The 22,271-nt window shown below is 49.5% G+C and overlaps 2 protein-coding genes across 4 annotated transcripts in view; one reads left to right on the forward strand and one right to left on the reverse strand.

The window, feature by feature from the left end:
• Nucleotides 1-3,719: 3,719 nt before the first annotated feature.
• Eif3d1 (eukaryotic translation initiation factor 3 subunit d1) lies at nucleotides 3,720-19,981 on the reverse strand. The gene is made up of 13 exons (XM_077671260.1): nucleotides 19,774-19,981; nucleotides 19,601-19,646; nucleotides 18,725-18,861; nucleotides 16,885-16,973; nucleotides 15,271-15,595; nucleotides 13,971-14,078; nucleotides 12,957-13,005; nucleotides 12,233-12,363; nucleotides 10,218-10,300; nucleotides 8,477-8,749; nucleotides 7,970-8,162; nucleotides 4,936-5,090; nucleotides 3,720-3,851 (listed from the first exon to the last, which is right to left on the reverse strand). The coding sequence occupies exons 1-12, from the start codon at nucleotides 19,939-19,941 to the stop codon at nucleotides 4,944-4,946; spliced, it is 1,749 nt and encodes a 582-aa protein (XP_077527386.1). The 5' UTR covers nucleotides 19,942-19,981; the 3' UTR covers nucleotides 3,720-3,851; nucleotides 4,936-4,943.
• A 601-nt stretch (nucleotides 19,982-20,582) lies between these two features.
• Nucleotides 20,583-22,271, forward strand: part of LOC144138789 (putative helicase with zinc finger domain) — a 74,452-nt gene continuing 72,763 nt past the window's right edge. The window contains exon 1 of one of the 3 annotated variants that reach the window (XM_077671258.1): nucleotides 20,583-20,709. The gene's annotated coding sequence lies outside the window, so the exon portion shown is untranslated. Of the gene's footprint in view, nucleotides 20,837-20,901; nucleotides 20,948-22,271 lie in introns of those variants that run through there. The other 2 variants (XM_077671257.1, XM_077671259.1) reach the window with 2 other exon arrangements.

Consider the following 22,271-nt stretch of genomic DNA (forward strand, 5'->3'; position numbering starts at 1 on the left):
ACTGATATTTTTTCATCAACAGCTAATTTGTTTGTAGTTTTGCGCATTCAGCTGCTGGTGCAGCACATCAGTCAAACATGCACAGAACACTTGATTTTGCCTGCACACCATTCTCAAGGAAAAAAAAAAAACAGCCTTTGTGATTAGCTTTCGCCTTTGAGGGCCACCAATCATCAAAACCGGCTTTCAAGGTGATACTGCGACACCTACGTGTAAACATGGCTGCTTTGTATCCAGCAAATCAAGGTGGAATTGAGCGCAGTGCAGCCATGCAACTCTGGTGTCACAATGGTGCAAAATAAGGTTGGGCCATACCTGTACTTTTAAATGCAGAGCATTTCTTTAACTCACATGTAGCGTCCGCCGTCCGTCCGCAACAGCTCAGCGCGCAGGTGCGCCCTCTCCCCCACGCCTCCTCTCCCGCATCACGCTACCCTCCTCGCTCTCAACAACAGGTCCGCACCCCTCCCCCTACACTATATAAAAAAATAATATTTACCAGCGCCTTCGATCCCACGACCCTGCGGGCGGAACGCAAGGTACACGGTGCTCTATCCACTGCGCCACAAAGCCGACACAGAATGGAAGGCTACGAACGCGCCTTATATCCTTGACTCATTCAAACTACGTCAAGAAGCCGCTGATACAACGCATTCACTACCTGTGGGCGGAACGCGAGGTACATGGTGCTCTTCCCACTGCGCCACAAAACCGACACGGAATGAAAGGCTACGAACGCGCCTTATATCCTTGACTCATTCAAACTACGTCAAGAAGCTGCTGATACAACGCATTCACTACCACCAACTCCCCAAACACTAAATGTTAACGCAATACACCCACCCCCTATGCGACGCATTTACTGGAGTCCCCCTCGCGGGGAGATGGGCCCAATTTTTCGTCTGCTTCTGTATTGGCAAATTCAAAACAACTGTGCGGGAGCACTCGCAGATTGGGGGCAAGTGCTGCACTGCCCGAATCGTTCTGAGCGTAGCAAAACCAGACACCTTCCACATGTATTCCATTTGGTTGTGGGCACGACCTCCTTGCACTCCAGCGCATAGTTTTTTACATATATATATACTAGAGAATAAGTTGGTGATAGCCTCAACATGGCTTGCTCAAGGCCCTCCACTTCAGAGGGAATCATTGGAATAAGTACACTGAGGGAATAGTAATATAGATTTGAACTAGCTTCATAATTGGCTTGAACATATTAGTGAGTTAGACAACATGTAGTAAGCGCATCAAAGAAGAAGGCAAGAAAAGGTGTTTATTTACATAGAGGAAATAAGGCACATTTTTTTGCCTCGCTATAACAGTACTCAGGAGGTATACACACCCTACAGCTATAAATGCAACACTCCTCTTTGAGTACAGGTGGCCCATACAAGCATGAAGGCAAGGTCTAAACAAGCTGTCATGTAAACTTTCGTTATTAGCGAGAGGGGAAGCAGTTCAGTCAGCCATCAGTGATGTCTAGTTGTCGTTTCTGCAGCACACGCCACAAAGCACCAGAGGTGGCATCCAGTTCAGAAGTACTGGGCACGAACGAATTTTCAATTTTCAGTTCAAATTAGTCTTGCATGAACCTTTCCGTGCGCTGTTTCTTTGCACTGTTCCATTGCCAGTCTTGCTGATTGTCCATTCAGGCTCAGATAACAGACGAAAATGTGAGAGAGTACTTTCCAATCGCAAGTGTTGTTCGTGCAAAGATGTACGTTCATCTGTTACCGTAAAAAGAGAAACAAGGGGCTCACGCATCGGGCCACTCATGGGTCACTGGGGGAAATGGAGACCAACCTACAACAAGCAGCCGACATTGTCTGCGAATACGCACGACAATGTGGCCTAGCGTGTGCGCCGCAAAAATCTGAGCTGCGTATCGTGTCGCCACGTAAAAAACTCCCTCCCGGGTCGCCAACCATCTCCCCAGAAGTGGATGGCCACCCTATGTTCCAACTCAGCAGGTGAGAATCTTAGGCATGCTTCTACAAGCGGATCGCTCCAATACCAAACTGCCGGACCGACTTAAGCACACCACGGAGCAAGTCTCCCACATGATCCGCAAGGTCAGCACAAAAACTAGAGGTATGCGAGAGGCGGATGTGGTAAGGCTAGCCGAAGCCTTTGTCATCTCTAGGATTACTTACGCCATCCCCTACACTGTGCTCTTGAAGGCTGAAAAGAACAAGGTAGAGACTATCATACGCAAGGCATACAAGCTGGCGTTGGGACTACCTGTCAGCACCTGTCAGCAAACTACTACACTTGGGAGTTTGTAATACCTTGGATGAACTCCTCGAAGCTCATCACATGAACCAATTATTACGTCTAAGTTCCACCTCCACCGGCAGAACAATTATGAACCAGCTATGCCTGCGCTCACCGATTCAACACCCACAGGCCGATGCGACTCAGCTTCTGCACGAGATTCGCCAATTCATTGATGTGGCCCCACTGCCCCGGAACATGCATCCAACACACCACCAGGATCGCAGAGATGCCAGAGCGAAAGCAATCTTCAAACGGTACGGCCAAAACTCCACCACAGTATACACGGACGCAGCATCCTATCCCGGGAGGAGAGCTATGACCGCTGTTGTGACTACAGCTCAAGCCCTCCTCACAAGTGCATCAATTCCTACCACCCATGCACTACAGGCAGAAGAAGTGGCCATAGCCCTAGCAATTGCCCAAATCCCTGCAGAGATCATCATTACAGACTGCCAACACGCTGCGCCACACAAATTCTACTGCAGCATCCTCCACAACACCGTGTAAGGATTATTTGGGCTCCCGCCCATGCCGACGCCCCCGGCAACGAAGCTGCCCACCAGCATGCCAGAGATTTGACGCACCGGGCTAGTCGGGAGTTCGGCGAGCAGTGGCGTGTCTGTCCCCTTTTGTCATACACAGAAATCACGCAGCACTACCGCCTGCAGCAAACAATGTACCCTCCTCCACACAAAAGAGCAAGAACACCACCTTCGATGCATCCAAACAAACACCTTTCCCCACCCAACTCGAGCACACATTCTGGCCCCCACCCTCTACTCCTCGGAATGCCGCTTCTGTGAGGCTCCGGGCACGCCTTACCACATTGTGTGGGGCTGGGAGAAGAACCCCAACCTACCCCCTCCCCCTGTCCTTCCCCTCCCCTGAGCACTGGGAGAGAGCACTGTCCAGCTCGGACCCTGATGACCAGCTTTGGCTGCTGAAGACGGCTCAAGAAGCCGGACGGACTCAAGGGGTCCTGGAATGAGGACTCTTCCCCAAGGCGAACTGCTTTACAGGGACGTTTATTCCTCCTCCTTCCGTCCCTCTTGTTTATGATTTTTTCCACACTGTGGATAAGACGGACAAAAACCAGCTAGCTGAGCTGCTTACAATGACAGCGTGAGGCCTCAATTTCAATCCGAGCAGAGGTTAACCGGACATGTCCCATCAGGCACGTTGGCTAGCATAACTTCATACTATGAGGTTTAACTAACACGAAAAAGCCACACCTCAGCTATGACGTGCGCTGCAGTGGAGGGCTCCGGATTAATTTTGACCACCTGGGGACCTTTAACTTGCACAAAAATCTCGGCACAGCGGTTTTTTCACTTTTCACCTCCATCTGAAACTGGCTAGCATCAAACTGTGTTTATCAGTCTGTCATTCCAACGAAGCAGTGTTTTCTTTCAAAGCAAAGGACCACACGCGCACACAACAGCAAACGTTCCCTGGCTGAAATTTTTTGACAGCCGTTTATTACCAAATCTTATCGCAGAAAAATTAATAACTCCATCCGGTGGTGGCCAGGCATTATGGGCTGCTGCTCTTCACAAAAGGAGTTTCCTCGTCACCTGTAGGTGGGAAAAGAAAAAGCAATGCAAAACAGAGGGTTACTACAGAGGCTGCTGCAACGTTAGCGACTATGGCTGGCTTATTTACTCCTAACGTTCCAAAGGGACACCTTGCACCAGACAATTCCAAATGACATTTTTAATCCTGCCAGACTTCCGTTCCCACAACAGTAGTGAGGGAATTATCGTCCGTTTACCAGAGTAAATAGGAGTTTTTAGATTTGCTTTATTTTGCTGCTCTCAACCATTAAAGGAAATCGCACACATTGTGCTCGATACCGCACAATGGCACCACCATTCCGAGGTGGTCATCTTGCCCAAAATGGTCGCTGGCTTTCCCACAGGCAAAGATAGTTTGTACTCAATTCCTAAATAAGCAGGCAAGCGCCGTCGCCATCTTTGACGTCAAACAAAATAAATGGCCGGATGTGACCTTGATATAACGTTTGAGCACATTTGGTGACGCGGTTTAATGGTGACATGGTTTAATTGTGGCCGCCCCCTAGTTACACCTACAACAAAATGCCCATTCACGTTACCGGATCTACGTACGGGACAATCGTCGAGTTTGAAACTCGGTTATAGTGAAGGGAGTTCTAGCGCCAGTGTTTAGGCAAGTTGCGCTTCAACACGCGTGCTGCCATGTACCCGGAAAAGTGTTCCACCATTACTTGGCTTAGTTCATGAACAGGCTCAAAACTTGCCTCTGGCTGCGAAAGGAACAGTAGTTTTGTAAGTGATCAATTCAAGTTGCTTAAATGTTTCTAACAAACGGAGCTCCAAGAGTTATTGTCAGGGATCACTTAAAAGCCTGAGACAGGAAAGAAGAAGAAGAAGAGAAGAAGAGAGAGAGAGAGAGAGAGAGAAAATTGCCATTTTTTGTTGATTTTTGGGTTCAGGAGGGAAAAGCCATGTGGTAAAAGCCAAGCGAAGTTGGACAGGAGTGCTTCTAAGCTGCTGAGCAGAGCCAACTATGGTTAAGACAAAACAATGACTGTTACAAACGATTCATGCCCCTTTGTCCAACCCTGCTCCAGCAATGCATTTCTTATTTAAGCAGCACTAGAAGGGGAGGCAGACTCACCGCACAGGTCACGTGGTGGACTTCTTGGTGTCCCCTTCGCCGTGGCCTCCAGCGGTGCCCTCCTCGTCATCCTCGTCGTCGTCCTCGTCGTCGTCCTCGGCCTCGTTCTCCGTCTCAAACGTGTTGTCCGGGATGTCGTACAGCCGGATCACGGGCTGCGTGCAACCACACGCGCCAGGCACAGGGGTGATCAGGGTGAACAGCGAGACAGTGGGGCTCTCCGATTGTCACTTTCAGACTCACCGAGGACTCTTAAAAGGCAATCCGGCATTCGCTTTTCATACATGTACAGTGAACGCTTGTTAACTGGAACCCCAAACAAAATTTCTGGATAATTCTGTATGATTTTGCCCGACTGGGCTCCATAGCAGTCTACGCATGACGCAACAAAACTTTATGACAGAAGGCGGACACATAGGTTGGCATGAGGAATAAACGAAGGTGCGGGGGAGTTGAAAGGTTGCATCCGGCGGTCGACGCCTGAGGAGAGCGCGAACTCCCATTGAGAGAGGAGTGTCTGCCGTGTAGTGGCAGGTTGCAGCAGCGTTGTCCAGTCCAGAAGCCCCTGGACTCCGGGGGGAGGGGGAGGGAGGAGACACTCTGAGTCACTTCACCAACACATCATTGGTTAGCGCGGCACCAGCCCGTGCCTTGTGCAGACGCACTTGTGCTCCTAGGGGCAGTCCAACGGGTAGGGGAATGGGGTCTGGTGGAACCAAATCCCGCAACGACTGCTTGGACGCATGCCTGGCTGCAGCCTCTCTGCTTCTGAGGGGTCGGGGTTGTATAGTGCGAATGGGAGAGGTAACGCCGGGTTGGAGCGGAGTTCAAAGTGCTCGCTTGCGCACGCATAAGCGGTCTCGCTGCCGATCCCACCTGCATGTCCCAGGACCCAGAGTCTACGCATAAAAAATCCTGTTACTTCAAACGTCACTAGGTTCCCCTACAGATAATTTGAACCACATGCAAGAGCGCACCAGCAGCTTGGCGCCTGACAAACGGCCAGAGAAACGAACCCGTTGTCTACACGAGGCAGCGTCACCCCTCGAACAGAGAGGAAAGGTAAAATAGGGTAAGACCAATCTGAAACCACCATGGAGGGCGTTTCGGAAGGTGTATTCTCTCCGGACAGCACCAATGTGGACGTGAGTGCAGTGGGTGGGGTGCCAGAACTTGTTGCTGCCCGTTACAGTGGAACCCCGCTACAACGAACTCCGCTTCAACGAAAGTTCCGCTTCAACGAAAATTTTAAATTTCCCGTCAGCTAGCCATAGAAGTCAATGCAACAAAGCCCTCGCCACAACGAACCATTTGTCAGGCTTGCTTTAGCCTCAACGAAATTTTCGATGATTTGGGCTGGGTTCGAACAATTATTTTACAATAAAATAAGCATAGCGCCAGCTATCTGTAACTTTTTATACATTCAGGACATTTAGTTTCAAGGAAAACATGCGCGGCGCGCCCACACCGCCACCCAAAACAAAACGAAACAAAACAAAAACACATAGGCGGACGCCATTGTTTGATGGTGATAACGATGTGCCTGGCCGTCTTTACATGAGGCGCAGGCCCGGTTCGCCAAGCCGGAGCTACAACCAATCCGTATCCAGTTGAAATCGCACAAATTTGCTCCGCTGCTGGCGCGGCGCCGTCATGTATGCGTTCCGAGCAGCTGTCCCTGCCGTTTTCGTTCTACCATTCTTCATAGCCAAGAGCAAAAATCATGTATGCGTGTTTGGTCTTGAACCAAGTCATCCTATCTTAGTCGCCAGCGCGCGTTCTTGTAAAATGCAAGCGCGCGCGTCTTGCCTGCCAAGGTCAGTAGCTGCCGTGCCGTCAGAGAATAAGATAACGGCACTGCTCCTGCCACAAGCGAGAGGGGGGCTTCTGACGGCCCAGCAGCTATCTGCAAGTAATCAGCTCGGTGGACATGCCTTGTTGTACAGCAATACGTTTTGCGCCTGCATTTCTTCACCTCCCTCCCTAACGCGATCTTTGCGTGCAGTGAAAAGACAGATAACCATTTGTATGTTTGTTATCAAAATAAACACGAGGTTACTGAGTGTCACTCCTTTTTCTAAACATTGTATTATGCTGCCAATGATGCTGAAACATACGGGGCTATTTTTCTGGCCTTTCCGTGGTGTGTTGGGGCAGATTTCACCTCAACGAATTTGCGCTTCAACGAAATTTTTCGCGCATCCGGTCAATTTCGTTGTAGCAGGATTCAACTGTACGACGAAGAAAGTGAAGGTCGAACCCCCCAGTGCGATTATCCACTCTGAAGCGATGGTCGGATGGATTGCTGCCTGTATCCTTGAGGTTTGAAGAAGGCAGCCTTCGGTTGCATTCCCTCGCTGCAGAAAAGAGTGCTGGCTCAGCTTTAAGGACAGAGGGCAGGCTGCATACAAGGTGTTTTCCAAGCAGCACAGTGCTTACACGCCCTACGGCTTCCCCTTGCAGTTTGAATTACGAAGCGTTTACTGTACTTCTATGGCATGCGGAATTCTCGGACTAAAGCATTTACTGTATTTCTATGGTGTGGGGAATTCTCGGGCTAACTGCAAATTATCTGCGATGGGTTGGTTTCGAGACCAAATCGAAGAGCTGCTGAGATCAGCTTGGCGAAAACATCTGGTAAAAGAAGCTTTTGAGGGAACATATTTTCAAATGACTCCCTTCCCAATTTCGTTGCAATCAGACAGGATCCTGAGGAAGTTGGAAACGACAGATTGGACAATTTTCTCTCGCAATCTCGATCAATAAGCGTTCCCTGGCCATTACAGCGGCATTTGTTACGAACACCCCTGAAGACGACGTGCAACTTTGCTTTACTAGAAAGAGTGAGCACTTCGTAACTCAACAGAACTCTCCACTCACTCTCCGGAGATTCCAAAAGAACTATGCGGAATGCAATTGGTGCTGTGCAGCCGGAAGCGGAAACCGGGCTTCTGTGACAAACTCCAAGCTCAGCTTTCCACTGGGACAGAAGTGAATGCGGCAAGACTCGCCGCTCCCCCTTTCTGGTGCCCACCTTGTTGGGGTCCTTGAGGATGAGGTACTTCCCCTCGGGCAGGCGCATGCAGCAGTCGATGATGCAGCGCAGGATGCCCCAGGCGTTGTCCATGTTCAGGTTGATCTGGTCGGCAAACTCCTTGGGCTTGAACTGCTGCGTGCCCAGGATGGCGTGCTTCGAAGAGTCCCGCACGTGCACCCGCGACACGTACCTGCCATCATCGTGGACGAGGAGGAGCTCTCACTTCCGCTCCCCGCACTCACTCACTTGCTCGGAAAGCTTCTTCCTCCCTCCTCTCATTTTGTACAAGTGCTTCCTTCCTATCCTACCAGTAAGCTGCTTCACCTGACACAGAACTGCGTAATGTAGAAACTCAAACACTATTTCTTACTAGAAAAGGATCCTCAACACAGGGAGAGGTTCTTTCAGATCCTGAAAGGAGTGCCTTCCAGTTGAAGTGCCATCACCCAATCACCCCACGCTTCCTCCCCCACTGCGCCCCAAGAGGAGGAGGCCCCTCCTTACCCGAACTTGATCTGGTCGGAGCCCGCGAGCAGGGCCTGCACGGTCCACTTGGCCAGCTTGCAGGAGTTGTTCTTGAGCTCGTTGGCCAGGACGGCCCCCCGCTGGGTGTCCAGCTTCTGGCGCCAGTCGATGCCGCCCGAGTAGCGCGGGTCCCACTCGTTCAGCGCCTTCACGCTCACAAACTGCAGCTCCCCGTTGGGGCCCACCATGGCGCCGTCGTGCTCGCACCGCACCACCAGGCCCACCCCGTCGCCCAGGTCGAACTTGCGGTACCTGCACATCACCGGTCACGAAATGATTCCATTTCCCCAAAAGGCACAGCAAGTGAGGAGAACTCTACTCTCTTCTGAACTGCTAAAGTGTTCAACCGTTCTTCCTCAGTAGCTTAGGGGCAGAGGCCCGGGTTTTGTGCTCATGTCTTTTCCACCTAAGACGCATGATTTTTTTGTTTACTGCAAAATGGTCGCTTAGCTAGAGGGCATTCTTTCCTTCATTAACTGTGGTTTGATACCTTTTGGAGCATTTTACAGGTGGGGCACAGCAACTCAACATGTTCGATTGATGTTGTGCAGCACAGCAGAAATGCGTAACTTAGGATACCTATCGTGGAAAAGAATAGCACCCCCACGTCACCCACAGTGCACCCGGGAGGATGTCATACGACGGTAATGGCGGGAGACCTCAAGCTATCTGTCGGCCTTGGAAAAGTGGTTACAACACACCTGCTATTTAGGTAGCAACGTTTATCAAAAAACAACACAGTACCCAGTCTTACTACAACTTGTCTGTCATGAAGCTGCAGTTTCGAAACCAACTTATGTTTCACTGTGTTTATTTCACACCATGAGTACCCCAGTGAACTGGTTTCATTTATATGCCCATCTATTTGCTGTCAGTCGTGCGTTGTATCGCCGCTCACTCCTGCCAAGGATCTACTCGCAAGGGTTGGCAGTATTACACAAATAAATAAATAAGTGTCTTCGATCAACTTGCATTTTCAAATTGCTGAATTCTGTGCACTTGAAATTTTGCACAAAAATCGCTCTCTGCACACACGCTCCTGGTGGACCTCAGCCTATCTTGGAGAAGAAGCAGGCTAACCGTTTTCTTATTGGTGAAGTGGCAGCATCCCTGCTGGAAAAGCAGCACTCCACTACACATCACTGTAGCCAAGGCACTCTTGGCATGCCCAGTTTGGCCCCATTTTCACTGCATTTCCTCTATATCTCTGTTCAAAAGGACGCAGAATGGGGCTAGTTGGTGATGTTTAATATCGAGTTGTGGTACGCATACAAAGACAAACGGGACACTAACAGGACTGGGATCAGGCCCAAACTTGCAATCGTTTATTACAAAAGGTGACAAAAACGGGGGATAATGTTTTTTATCGGCTTTTGCCGCAAAGCGCAAAGTCTCGCTCTTGTATATATACTTAGGCGTCCCCCGTTTTTGTTGTCTTTTGTAACAAACAGTTGCACGTTTGCGCCTCATCCCAGTCCCGTTAGCATCCCATTTGTCTTTGTACACGTAGCGCAACTCGACATGGAAGATATTTCTTTTCCATTCTTTTCTAAAGGCTGTCCAAGAAGATAGCACTCGGACAGTCTCAAAAGTTTGAACCCCAAAAATTTAGGCAGGAAAAAGAAAAATGGTGAGGCAGGATTGAGAATGGCGCCCAAGAAGTGAGAAAGGCTGCAGGGCATACGGGGGGCCAGAGAGTTTGCGAGAGCGCTGGACGCACCTGTAGGCCACCGAGGCCACTTCGCCCTCCTCGTCGTCTTGGATGAACGGGTTCACGTTCTCGAAGCTGTGCTTCTCTTCACCCTGACGAGAGAGGGGGAGGAGAGAGAAACAAAGAAAGGAAGATTTAGAAAGGACAGGCGGTGTCTACAGGAAAGGTAAACCCATACGCACACCCATTGAGGCACTTCACAGCAGAACAGGCGGCTCCACAAACAAAATTTGACACAAACATTCGCACGAACTGACCTAAAAGGTTAAAAGATACCGCATTTACTCGAATCTAACACGCACCTTTTTTTCCGGGAAAAATAGGTCCCACAATCACGTGCGCGTTACAATCGAGTACGACTCAAAACTGCGGCGCCGCATCGCCATCGACGTTTCAAGATGGCTGCTTGACTACTCAATGCGTAGCTTCGTAGTTGGCCTTTGTTTTCCGCGTAGTCTTTTTTTTCTGCCGTTCTTCTGTTCTTTCCACCATGGAATTTCCCACTGCGAAGACACGGCGGGCCCACCACGATGGTGCGTTTAAGAAGAAAGTAATCTTTTGCGTGGAAAGCGATAGAGATTGGGCCGCGTCAGGTGCATTCAGTGTTCCGGACACTTGCGTGCAGGACTGGTGGCGCAAGCCGAAAGAGAAAATTTTCGCCAGCAAGGCGACACGGAAAGGGTTCAGCGGACCAAAGAGGGGGCGATATCCCCAAATAGAAGATCCGCTGGTGAAGTACATGCAGCAGCAGCGAGCAGCTCAGAGACCCGAACGACAGAGCTGCCGGGGCAGCGATGGCACTGCCCCGGACCATTGTGTGACTGTCTTCTGGCAATAACAGGCACATTTCATTTCATGCCACCTTTGGAATAAACCTTGCTTGCTCCAAGAGAGAAAAAGTTCCATTTCTGTATTAAATAATGAAAGGCTAGTGCGCGTTACAATCGAGGACATAGCATTTTCTTCTTCTTCGGACCACGAAAAAAGGGTGCGCGTTGCAATCGAGGGCACGTTAGATTCGAGTAAATACTGTACTTCTTGGTGGCAGGAAGCCCTCCAACCTTGCAGTGCAAAGCTCAGCTGTGGCACAAAATTTAAGCTCTGACAAAAAAGCACGCACATGAAAGCAGCCATGTGCGAACAGTGCTTGTTTCGCAAATGCAACCAGTTCTGAGACCTGCAAGCTGACTTTCCTTTCCCCACAACATGTAACCGTCTCGACGTAATGACAGAATTCCCACCAGCTGTCAATACCTGTGGAGGCAGTATGATTGCATTAAGTGGCTGGAACTCCTGCTTTATTGAAACCACCATGAAATTAACTGCACGACAATGCATTTTAAAATAATTCTACGGGAGTTATGTGTAAGCGTCCTTGTTCAATCAATACAATAAGTCACCACCCATAACCCATAACACCAAACAGCGTTACTAGTCTCCCACCTTCGCACCAGTGCAAGGGTTTGAGTTTATTTATTTTTTTGTTGCACTCTGGAAGTTCTCAGTCTCTCAACCATGCACGTTTCAAGCGCACAAACTACAGAACAGGAGCTGCGGACCCTTCTCAGTCGCACCGGGCAGCCAGGTTGCGTGCACCTTTTTTATTTCTTCGTACTGCGCTATACTGCTCAGCGCTGAACTTTACACCACCGTCACGGTGAATGTAAACTGCTGCACTTCCACACATCTCAGCTGTCTCTCTGAACACTCCCAACGGTCACTGTAGGAGCCACCTCTCAGAAACAGCAACGTGCACAAAGTGAAACCTTGTCACACTGCACCTAAAACTAACCCCCAGGAGTTTCATTTCAACAAGAAAGGACCATTAACAAAAATAAAATTCCTGCCCAACACATCGCAGCAACAAAAGAGAGAGAGAGAAAGAGAAAAAAAAAAGTGTGCATGTGGCCTACAATTGGCCACTGAAGCGAACTGAGGTGCTGCAAGTGTGGACGGAAGCAGTCGCCCCACATACAATAGAGAGAGGGGTAGTGGTAGTACCCCCACCAGCAAGCACTACTCACCATGCGGAGCACCTGCTGCGAGAAGTTGTGGTTGATGAAGGTGGCCTCCAGGGCCAGGTTGCGGGGCGCATTGATGCTGTTGCCTTCCTCGTGCGGGGGCTCCGATGCAGTCTCGTTCACCGTCAGAAGGTCTGCACATCACAGGGAAGTCCCTAGGTTGTTGTCACCACAGACCTCCTTATGAATGCCAATCCCCCTTGCATCCCCCCATCTTTTAGTGGCACGCCCCAACGCTACCACTCGTGCATGCATCACGTAGCGTCACATAGATGGCCAATGTAACGTACGCTGCACAGGCTGCCGGCAAAGCATGTTGAAGAGCTTTTCTTCTACATACTTGCCAGATGTTGAATATTCCACATTACCCCAAATGACACGGCTGGCTTTCTCCACAATAGAATGGAACAGATTTCCTCGCTCCCAAAAAGCGCCCATAAATGGTGCTTTCGAGGTGGAGTGGCAACATTTCTGTCACTCACAACGGTCTCACATTAATCCCCTTCAAAGTGTGCTAGTAAGAGGTAGGGTTTGGCTCTCGCTCCCGTTTTTGCTCATCAGCGCCATCCACCAGCCAGCCCTGCTCACAAGCACTCCAAATAGAATTTGAGGCAAGTTGTTTTTGTTTCCACTACAAAAGTAGCTTTCAGCGAGAGGTAACTCTGCAAGCACGTAAGTGATGAGCTCGGAGAAGCTTTGACGCTACTAACGCAAGCAGGCCGCTTACCAAACTCGGAGTCATCCCGTTTGTCAAAGAACAGCTTGTCGTTGACGCGCTGCAAAAAAGGACGACAACATCTTTGAGAACGGGTGGAGGCAAAGCACTTAAAAAGCAGCTTTATGTCAGCACGCATTTCATTACCCACACTCGCTTCCCAACAATCACGAGACACACAGCCTCCGAGTACCCCTACTAACTTCCTGTAGACGGCTGCAAGACACTGCCCTGAAGGCTAGTACAAGCATCTTTTTCGTGGGATGGGCTCTGTCTGAACTAATGACTCCGGCCCCAGCAGCCAACAACAGCGTAGGCAAGAAAGGCAGATTGCATTGGTGAACAAAGATGTGCCAAATGTATCTTCGAAAGACTGTTTGGGAGGTTCAACATGCACCTTCTTCCCTCGCCCATATAACTTATTTTTGCGCGTGTAACCAGCCCCTGCATATAAACCGCACCCCCACTTTCCATTGGCGAATAAAAAAAAAAAAAATCCCTGCGTATTGCCTGCATATTTTATACACAAAAGGATGAACCAAAGCTGCTACTCAAGCAACATTACACATTTGTTTATGCAAAAGAGCTAACCTAGCTGACTACGCAACTAGATGAATTGTCGCATACGTTTTTTCAGGTTGGTATACTGTTGAGATGTGTGTGAAAAATAAGCACAGTCAATGGGATAACAGTGGCTTGGTCGTTATCACTGCTGTAGAAGGGCATCATGGCCCAATGCGCATTGCGGTGAAGCTGCACCAGAGGAAATACCTCGCTTATAATCCGCACCTCTACTTCTTCACCCCTGAAATTTTCGCATTTTTGGTGCGGGTTATAGACACGAAAATACGGTAGCCGGTGTGTACAAGAAACCACGAGTCACACTTACAATCAAAATTAGCTGGTTATGCACCTCAATCTTTGCGCATGCTAAGAATATGTCCCTAAATGGTAAGCTTTGTAACAGTGCAGTGAACAGCACCGTCGATTGCAACCCCCCCAGAGTGATGGAAGAAAGGAGCCCACCTGCACCACAATGTCCCAGGAGTAGACGGATCGGCCGGCGCACATGAGGCAGGCGATGATGGCGTCCGTGGCAAACACCTTGTTCGTCTGCCCCTCCGTCTTGGCCAGCTGCCAGGCGGGAAGGGAGGAGGAGGAGATGAGACGTGGGACGCTTCAATTTTTGTAGATGCAATGTAGACGTAGTGTAGACGTAAATTTCGTAGACACGCACATGGTCAGCTGTTACGGGCTGCCCGATTCCCGACCCACACCGTACCAGACGCACTTTGATTAAGTGAATGTCAGCACAATCATTTCAGTTCACAAATAAGTGCCCTGTGTTGATTTTTTCACTGGGACCTATCTGACAAGATGTCGGATTTCATGCACCACTGAGACTTCAAGGGTGCACGGGAAACATTTGGGAAACCGGTGCCATTCCGCCTCTCTCCTGCCTGCCGAGCGAACATGTAGTGGTCATTCCTGCCCTGAAAGTGATTTCAAAAAACAACCCCTCCCCCTCCCACTACCAAAGAAAAAGAAAGTTAGCAGAGAACAAGTTTTAACTGGTTGCAAAATACCAGAGGTGCCCAAAAAGCAGCCATTACGAACGACCCACTTCAGCAAAATAGAACTGCACAATACCAAAGAGTACCCTTTCGCAACAAGAAACCATTCGCCACAGAAATAAGTCGACGGCAGTGTTCAAATAGCTATCACTTCCTCTCTTACTGGATTTCAATCCTGTCAAATCCAGCGAAAAAGCTGCTCTCGTTTCATGGGTTGTCCGTGGCTACGCCACCAAGGCCATGCATATCCACGTAGCCCACGTCTCCGAGTTCCCCTTCAAGCAGTGGAGACCTGGGACATCACCTTCTGCGGGAACTTTCTGGCTACTCGATGGAGAAAAGTGGGCTAGCTGGTGACTGAACTTTGACCGGGCAAAAAGCGCACAAAAAAAGAACACTTACACAGAATGGTTGCTGGAAGACTTAAAAGTCATCATCTAGCATGAGACACACCCATCCTGTGTAAGTGTCCGCTCTTCTGTATTCTGTATGAAAACATTCTAGACGCTCTCGAAACATAATTTTGCAGTTCTTCGAGCTTGCTAATTGTCATTGCTATCACCGCTATCACTCTCAAATGACATTTGTTTCGCCGCGTAGACCCACACGGCCAAACCGGATGTCATTAACAGCTAATGTCATTCACTTTGAGTGGCCTTAGATTTGCCGTGTGACAGGGGTATGAGAAAGCTTCTGCTTTAAAACCTTCCCCCAAAGCGGAGCCTCCGACCCTGACCCTGAGCAACCCTTACCTGTCGGATGATGGGGTCGTCGGTGGTGGTGACCTTGTGGAAGATGCGGTTGATGCGCTGCAGGGGCCGCTCGTTCTTGCAGGTGACCAGGTTGTAGGCCTTGTCGTAGAACTCCACGGCCCCGCACTGGTACACGTCCCGGCCCTCGCCCACCGAGGGCAGCGAGAGCTTGAAGAGGCGCGGGAAGTCCATCTCCTCCAGCACCTTCCAGCTGGGCCGCACGGCCACCGAGGCCTCGCGGTGCTTCACGGGCACCTGGTTGCCCTTGTTGTCGAACTTCTGCCGCATCTGCTTCTGCCACTTGCGCACCTGCTGCATCCGTTCCCTGAAGGGGGGAGGGGGGACGATCGTTGACGCATCATCATTTCCACCCTGCTGCGGGCTTCGAGAGTCTACAGGTGACCGGTGAAAAGCACAAAGACTCATGGGCAGACTGTCTGCTCCCGCCATTTCCAGTTCGAGAGCTCTCCTGGCCTCGTGTGTGCGTAGTGTTTATCTTTTTCCACTGGGGATAAAAAACGTTCACGCATTGGGAATTCCATACGTAACGGTGAAACCTACTGGCGCTTCTCTGAAAGGTAAGCACCCTGTGACAAATAAAACAACACGCACACGTGCACCTGAAAGCCGCCGGCATACGGGGGGGCAAGAGAGGTCTCGAATTGGAAGTGGCGGGAGCAGACAATGTACCCGTGAACCTTTGCACTTTTTACCGGTCACCTAGTCCATGCCCCCTTATTTCAACAGCAGAGCTGCTGTTAAAATTGCCGTTAAAAAAGGCGAGCAATATCCGCCCGTCGCACCTGAAAACCTCGCGGAGCAACGCTGTCCCCCCGCGTTGCCTAGCAACCCCTGGCGCAGCTGTGCATAGCTTCCCGCTCTCTGCACCATGGCTCCACTCAGTTCAATGGATGCCTCATTGGTTGTTGGTCACTCACACCATAGCATGCAGCAAGAGGATGTTTCTTAACGAGCGTCTGTCTGTCAATCTGCCTGTCTCTGTGTGTGTGTGCGTGCGAACAGGGAAAAGGGATTTTAGTTTGTTCCCTTCTTCATGGTCAGACAACTTCCTGGTTGTACAATCTACTGGCTGGCTTTGACAAACTCACGCGACTCTTGTTTGAACAGAGCTCTACATCGTTGGTGCACCGGTTTTTACGCCGTTTAGTGTGCCAATGCAGATTGTGCTGCAATATCCCTTCCATTTTTTCCCCTCCTACTTTCATGCAATGCCTCTGCACGAAATAAGCTCGCACCAGTTGGCCATCGCCCCGGTAGGGTCGGGGAGTTCTCGTGGCCTCCGCTTCTCCAATCAATCAGTTCCTGCGGCTGCTTTATCCCAACTCAGTGTTCGCTCAACTCCGGTGGTCAAGAGTGTGACGACCAAAGTATGCACCAACTAGTTCGGCTTTGCACCCCAGAACACATCACAGGGGCATTCCTGCACTGATCGTATTACAGCAGGGGAGGGTTGGCGTACCGCCCCTAACCCTCCACATTATTACACCAATGTACATGCGTGCAAAGACTGACACATCAATAACCGTAACCACGCTTATTCATTTGCTCTCTACGCTATGTTCAAGAAAGGAAAAGAAAAAAATCCAGACTCACCGCTCGCGGCCCTTGGCGGACTTGGACAGCACCTGGAGCTGCTGCTGCTGGACCAACTTCTGGCGCTCACGGCTACGCAAGTTCCGTTGCTGTGGACAGGCACACACGCATCACAATAAACAACCAGGGACAGCTTCAAACAGGGGGCGGTAACATGTGGAATGGGAACGGACACTCCAGCATCGCTTGGACTACTGATCCAGGACTAGTGCGTGGAAGAAAAAAAGGAACGATTCTGAACCATGCAAAGTGTGTCTGCAGTCTTCTACAGCACGCCTACAATCACAAAGAGATCTGCTGGACGCATGGGAAAGCACCGTCACAGAGCTTACATTAATCCAAAAACTACAACCCTTCCAATTCATGTATGGGGGGAGGAAATACATCTCTGAATGCTCATGCGTACAAAGGACTTTTTCGAAGTTACAACTACCAGTGGCTGTGCAAATGTAGTATACACAGCAGCATTGCAATCTTCGAGGGCGCAAAGCCAAAATTGATGTTCATAATGTTTACAATGCACTACCACGGTTCTATCTGGAATCTTGTGCATTGATAGCCACAGTTCTCATAGGTAGTTTACAACATAGGACATACATGTAGGTGGTACACCCAAGGCAGCCTGACTGATGCACAGAGAATTAAAAATGCAGCCCTTGGAGTTGGCACCATTGCAGAGGTATTACAATGCTACGATAAGCTCTTAAAACAACGCCTTACCTCTGGCAATTCTCACTTGTGATATTCTTAGGGAATGAGAAAGGTCAACCCACTCAGTCACTTACGACCAAGCCGCATTCAATATTACCAAGTACCATATCAACATTCCACGGGTCCCTCGTAATGCTCTCAGACTCAAACCCACCACCCTGTGTGGTAGGGAATCCCGAACCCAGCCTGGAACTGGGTTGCAGACACCCCTAAAAAGAGAACTGCAATTTGAGCAGCCCATCTTTCAAAGTGGATCTTTTAAAAAAATTAAACTGCATGACATCTGACAGAAGATATAGCTCAATGACGGAACGGCACATTGAAAAATATAGTGGAGCCTTTGAATGGCAATCATCAGTGTAGTGAAGGTACCGACCCACTTTCAGTTGGCACACTTGTCCATCACTGAACTAAAAAATTTATTTCTTCCCTATACTGATTTTTTTCACTGATCTTTGGCATTTTTTGTGCCTGTCACCACTTTACGGCTTTAGAGTATCTCGCAACTTTGCACACCAGCTCACATAAGTGATGAACTGCTGACACGCACACACACACACACACAAAAGCTTGAATTGCAAAACTGCACTAAACATCAAACAGAGTGGAAGGTCAGGCCGTTGGTTGCTCAAGAGCGTCGAGGTCTGGGCGACAACGCCCGAGCCAAATAATGCCCAAACACCAATTGTTACAATGTCAACTTACAAGCAGCCCCCCACACAGTGCTGATGGTTTTTGTGTTTGTACTGGCCTGGCACAGCCACAGTCGGCTATGGCCACGAAAAATAAAAATATTTCGTTGTGGGCAAAGCGAATGGCTCAGACAGTACGGCTTTTGGCTTTGTTTCTTTCTGCTTTGCGGGCCTAATGGCCATCTACAGTCCATGGGAATCAATTGCCCGGTCATCCTGACTTTACCACCCGGCCATCTGGACTTATGTCGCCAATTTGGCATCTTCAACCATTCACACTGCACAACGCCAGACTCCGAAAACAGAACTTCGACCTACAACCAGCACGTTAAGAAATAGACACACAAGCCCCATCGGTAAGGTACCGCACTCAAGACGCGGGGGGGGGGGGGGGGGGGGGGGGGGGGGGGCGGCTACTGGTACCGGTGCCGACGTACCTGGTTCATGCGGAAGCGTCCGCGCTGGTGCATGGGCTTATGCATGCGGGTGGTGTCCACCAGCTGGAAGCTGCTCTCGTCCTCTTCATGGTAGTAGGCGTACTGGGTGCCCGACCCAAACTGGGAGCTGTACTTGTCTGCACAGAGATTAAGAGAGGAGGGGAGGGTCAACAAAGTAACCAAGATGATCTCAAAAACACGCCACTTTGTCTGAAACGTTGCCAAGTCGCTGGTTTCCACACTCAAAACTTTCTGAGGTGTCGGGTTTCAAAGCTCTCATGGGGTTTCTAAAAGCCAAGACTTTGAGGATGTTTTCTTTAACAAACGCACCTTTAGAAAGCAATCTTTGTGCAGGCGAACACTGCCGTGAGTTGTTGACCTTGTGGCATTTAGAGCTCCATCAGAATACGTCTACAATACAGAGGCTAGTAAAAGGTGCTTTTCTGTTTTGTGCCCTACATAAGCAGAGTGGTAATATTACGATCCTATAACAAAACATCTGGCCCATAACATTCAAATCCTAGAACGCAGGTGGGAAAAAAAGAAGTAGCTCCTCATCAACTACATATTCCTGTACACCGATTTAGTGCCCCATAAAGCAATGCTGTCGGGTTGCATACCAGTCTGTTTTGAAGCAATAACGATAGCACAAGCAGCGCTGGGCCAAATTGGAACATCACTACCACGTAGACAACAACACAGTCAAGTACACAACCGCATTCCGTCCTATCCGTGTACGCCATCACTTCCTACGACTTAAACTGCGCTATTGAGAATAAGCCCCGAACCATTACTTGTGCACACAGCCCGAAGTTTCTTGCGTGAGGGTGATCGAGTAACAAGCTGCTCATTCATAACAAAACCTGTCGCACTCACTTGCAGCCCTCCGGTCTTGGTACGTCGTGCCCGTCCAGTCGGCCACCTGCGCGAGAGGGGGAAACGCTTTTTGGTCGCAACAAATACGTGGCGGTACATCGCGATCAACGCACCGCCGTCAATCGCGGCAAGTGACGTGCGGTGGAAGTAAGCATGCCGGCGACTAGGCCTACCTTCCCGAGGCGATCGCTCTTGGCGAAGGGTTGGTAAGGCATGTCCTTGTATTGCTGCGGGATGGCGCAGGGCCCCCAACCCGAGGGGTTATCCTGGATCGCCGGCAGCACGAAGCGAGCCGTCATTGTGGGCGATGAGTTTCTGTTGGGCCCGGTGTCCACTACCATATGCCTCCGACGGACAATCCACCGAAAAAGCGGACCGGAAGCGGCTCCGCGCAGAACCGGAACTGTACGGCTGTCTACAGAATCTAGATAAATGGTTGTGACGTTAAGTGCATGGAAGCTTCAGCAGCCTGAAGGCATTTTCGTTCTGTTCTGTATTTTCATTTGCCCATTTAACTCCACTGCGAAAAACTGTCCATAAACCTATGCCATAAACTGGTCCTCGGCATGAAGTATTACATGCTATGCTCCTCGGAACGATTCCGGCACTGCAAAGAAAAGATTCAAGAGTACATGGCTAAAAACCTCTGCCTAAAAACTGCATTTAATAAACTAGTGTCCTAGGTTGGCAATCAATCATGTTTATCTCACACATTATCCCCAAAAAAACTCGGTTTTCCGGGATAGTTTTGTTCGAATTGTGCAACCGCATGAAAACGTACAAACAACAACCTTGCACCACAACGTAGAGATACTGTTCGCTATAAATTTTTTAAATGATTTATCGAGTAATTTCTGACCTCTCTCTCTCTCTCTCTCTCTCTTTTCATTACTCCGAATGAATGCCCACCTCCCAGATGGCGACACAGTCAAAACGAAACCATGCTTCGTGGAAAAAATACAAAATACAAACCAAGTGCAAAGTCGCCCCGTGTTTCAATCCTGTTCTGTGTTTCAATCTGCCAGTGATGCAAAATCCTCCCTGTTCTGTGGTGATGCTGTAGCTGTCAGGCCACTCCGTCGTCTGCGTCAGGGGTGCGTCAGGGCCAGGTACTGCTCATAGCAACTGGGCGGTGTCGGGTTAAAGACGTCGCAAACTAAAATTGCTGCAGCCGGCAGCTGTCAGCAGACGGTCAGCATGAGGCGACTGTAACCCCTGTAACCTCGACACCCCAAGGTACCCCTGCATGGAGTGCATTGTTGTGTGCACTTGGTTCCTTGCGTTCTTGCAGTTGCAACCGTTCCCGTATTTCTTCAGGTCGGCGCATTGTAGACTATATTCGCAATGGTTTGTTTCCAGAATGGCGATACGTTGTTTAGGTGCTTGCCGGCTAAAACCGGGTGCACGGCTTTTGTTGCCAAACCCGCGAGTGCTCCGTGGGGCAGCGCTGAAATTATAGCAAAAGCATGCTTTTAACACGCCCCCCTCGCGTTTTATTAATGAATGGTAACCTTTATTACCCAGCTGTCTGCTTCTACAAGTCCGAGTGGTCCAATTCTGTAGCACAGAGGCCGGCCGGTCGTACAGCGTGCGAGTAACCTTTTGACGGGCATTCGCACGTCTTCAAACATGCGTTTGCTTTGATATGTAGCCGCTTTGACGACACCAGAACGTTATAAATGGGTAGACATGAATTGGCACAGAGAAAGTGCAGTGGTGACGCGAAGCTGCTTCGTCGCGCTAGCTTGCAGCCAGACGTGGTAGTTGCAGTTGTTCAACACTTCGAATTCCCAAATATTTGACAACAAGAAAGGCTGGGGACTTTGTCGCCGTGAACAAGTTTTATACCTTGTGGCTGCTTATTTTCGAGGTGTGAGCTTTAGTTTGTCGCCGAAATTTTGTGAAATAAGCGGTCTCAAGAGTGTGCGTGGCTGACGCAAGTCCGACCATGGTCGGACTTGTTTTTTTATTATTATTATTGTTATTCCTTTACGAAAGGGTGGTGGGGGTGGAGCAGTTCATGACCTTTTGAAGGTGAAAAACCAGCGAAATAGACGGAAGACGTAGAAGAGACCAGACAACACACTCTTCTACGTCTTCCGTCTATTTCGCTGGTTTTTCACCTTCAAAATGTACCAACTGGCCCAGCAAGCTGCACTTCTTCAGTTCATGACCATTCCGAATTCCAAATCCACTATCTGCACACGGACCCAAAAGAACTCGTGGAGCAGCGATTAAAGTATTCTCATGTTGAAAGGCGACGTACTGAAAAATGGGAAACCTCGAAGTTGCACAGGTTTGGGTGGCAACTATTGAGTGTAGCTTCTCACAATGCAACCTTCTTTCCTTTGGAATACACAGCTAGGGGCATGCACAATGAAGATTTTTTTTGTAGTGCTTATTGTCACGTTCGTAATGCTCTCTGTAAACTGAACAAAATGGCTGAGACTGAAGTGCTGCAGTTATGCCGTCTGAGCCGCACTGTGAAGTGGAATGGAGAGAAAAAATTTGTCCCTTTTGGCTAAGGCCTCCTCATTCTAGGTGGCCACTTTTAAATTGCATTGTCAATAAGTTTTGAACGATTGATTTCATCGTGATTTTCATAGTTAACTGCTTTCTTGTGCGTTGTCCAGATTCTTTTATCATTCTTGTTATATTCAGGCATATCTTC

The sequence above is a fragment of the Haemaphysalis longicornis genome, unplaced genomic scaffold, assembly GCF_048455015.1.
Source record: "Haemaphysalis longicornis isolate Haplotype H1 unplaced genomic scaffold, Haemaphysalis longicornis Haplotype H1 scaffold_5, whole genome shotgun sequence".
In the NCBI taxonomy this organism is placed as follows: Eukaryota; Metazoa; Arthropoda; class Arachnida; order Ixodida; family Ixodidae; genus Haemaphysalis; species Haemaphysalis longicornis.

Coding starts and splice junctions, on each gene's coding strand:
- Eif3d1 (XM_077671260.1), bottom strand. CDS start 19,941: ATGGTAGTGGACACCGGGCCCAACAGAAACTCATCGCCCACAATGACG. Junction 15,596..16,884: donor TCCGCCAAGGGCCGCGAGCG/GTGAGTCTGGAT, acceptor TCCCCCCTTCAG/GGAACGGATGCAGCAGGTGC. Junction 14,079..15,270: donor ACGACCCCATCATCCGACAG/GTAAGGGTTGCT, acceptor CCCGCCTGGCAG/CTGGCCAAGACGGAGGGGCA.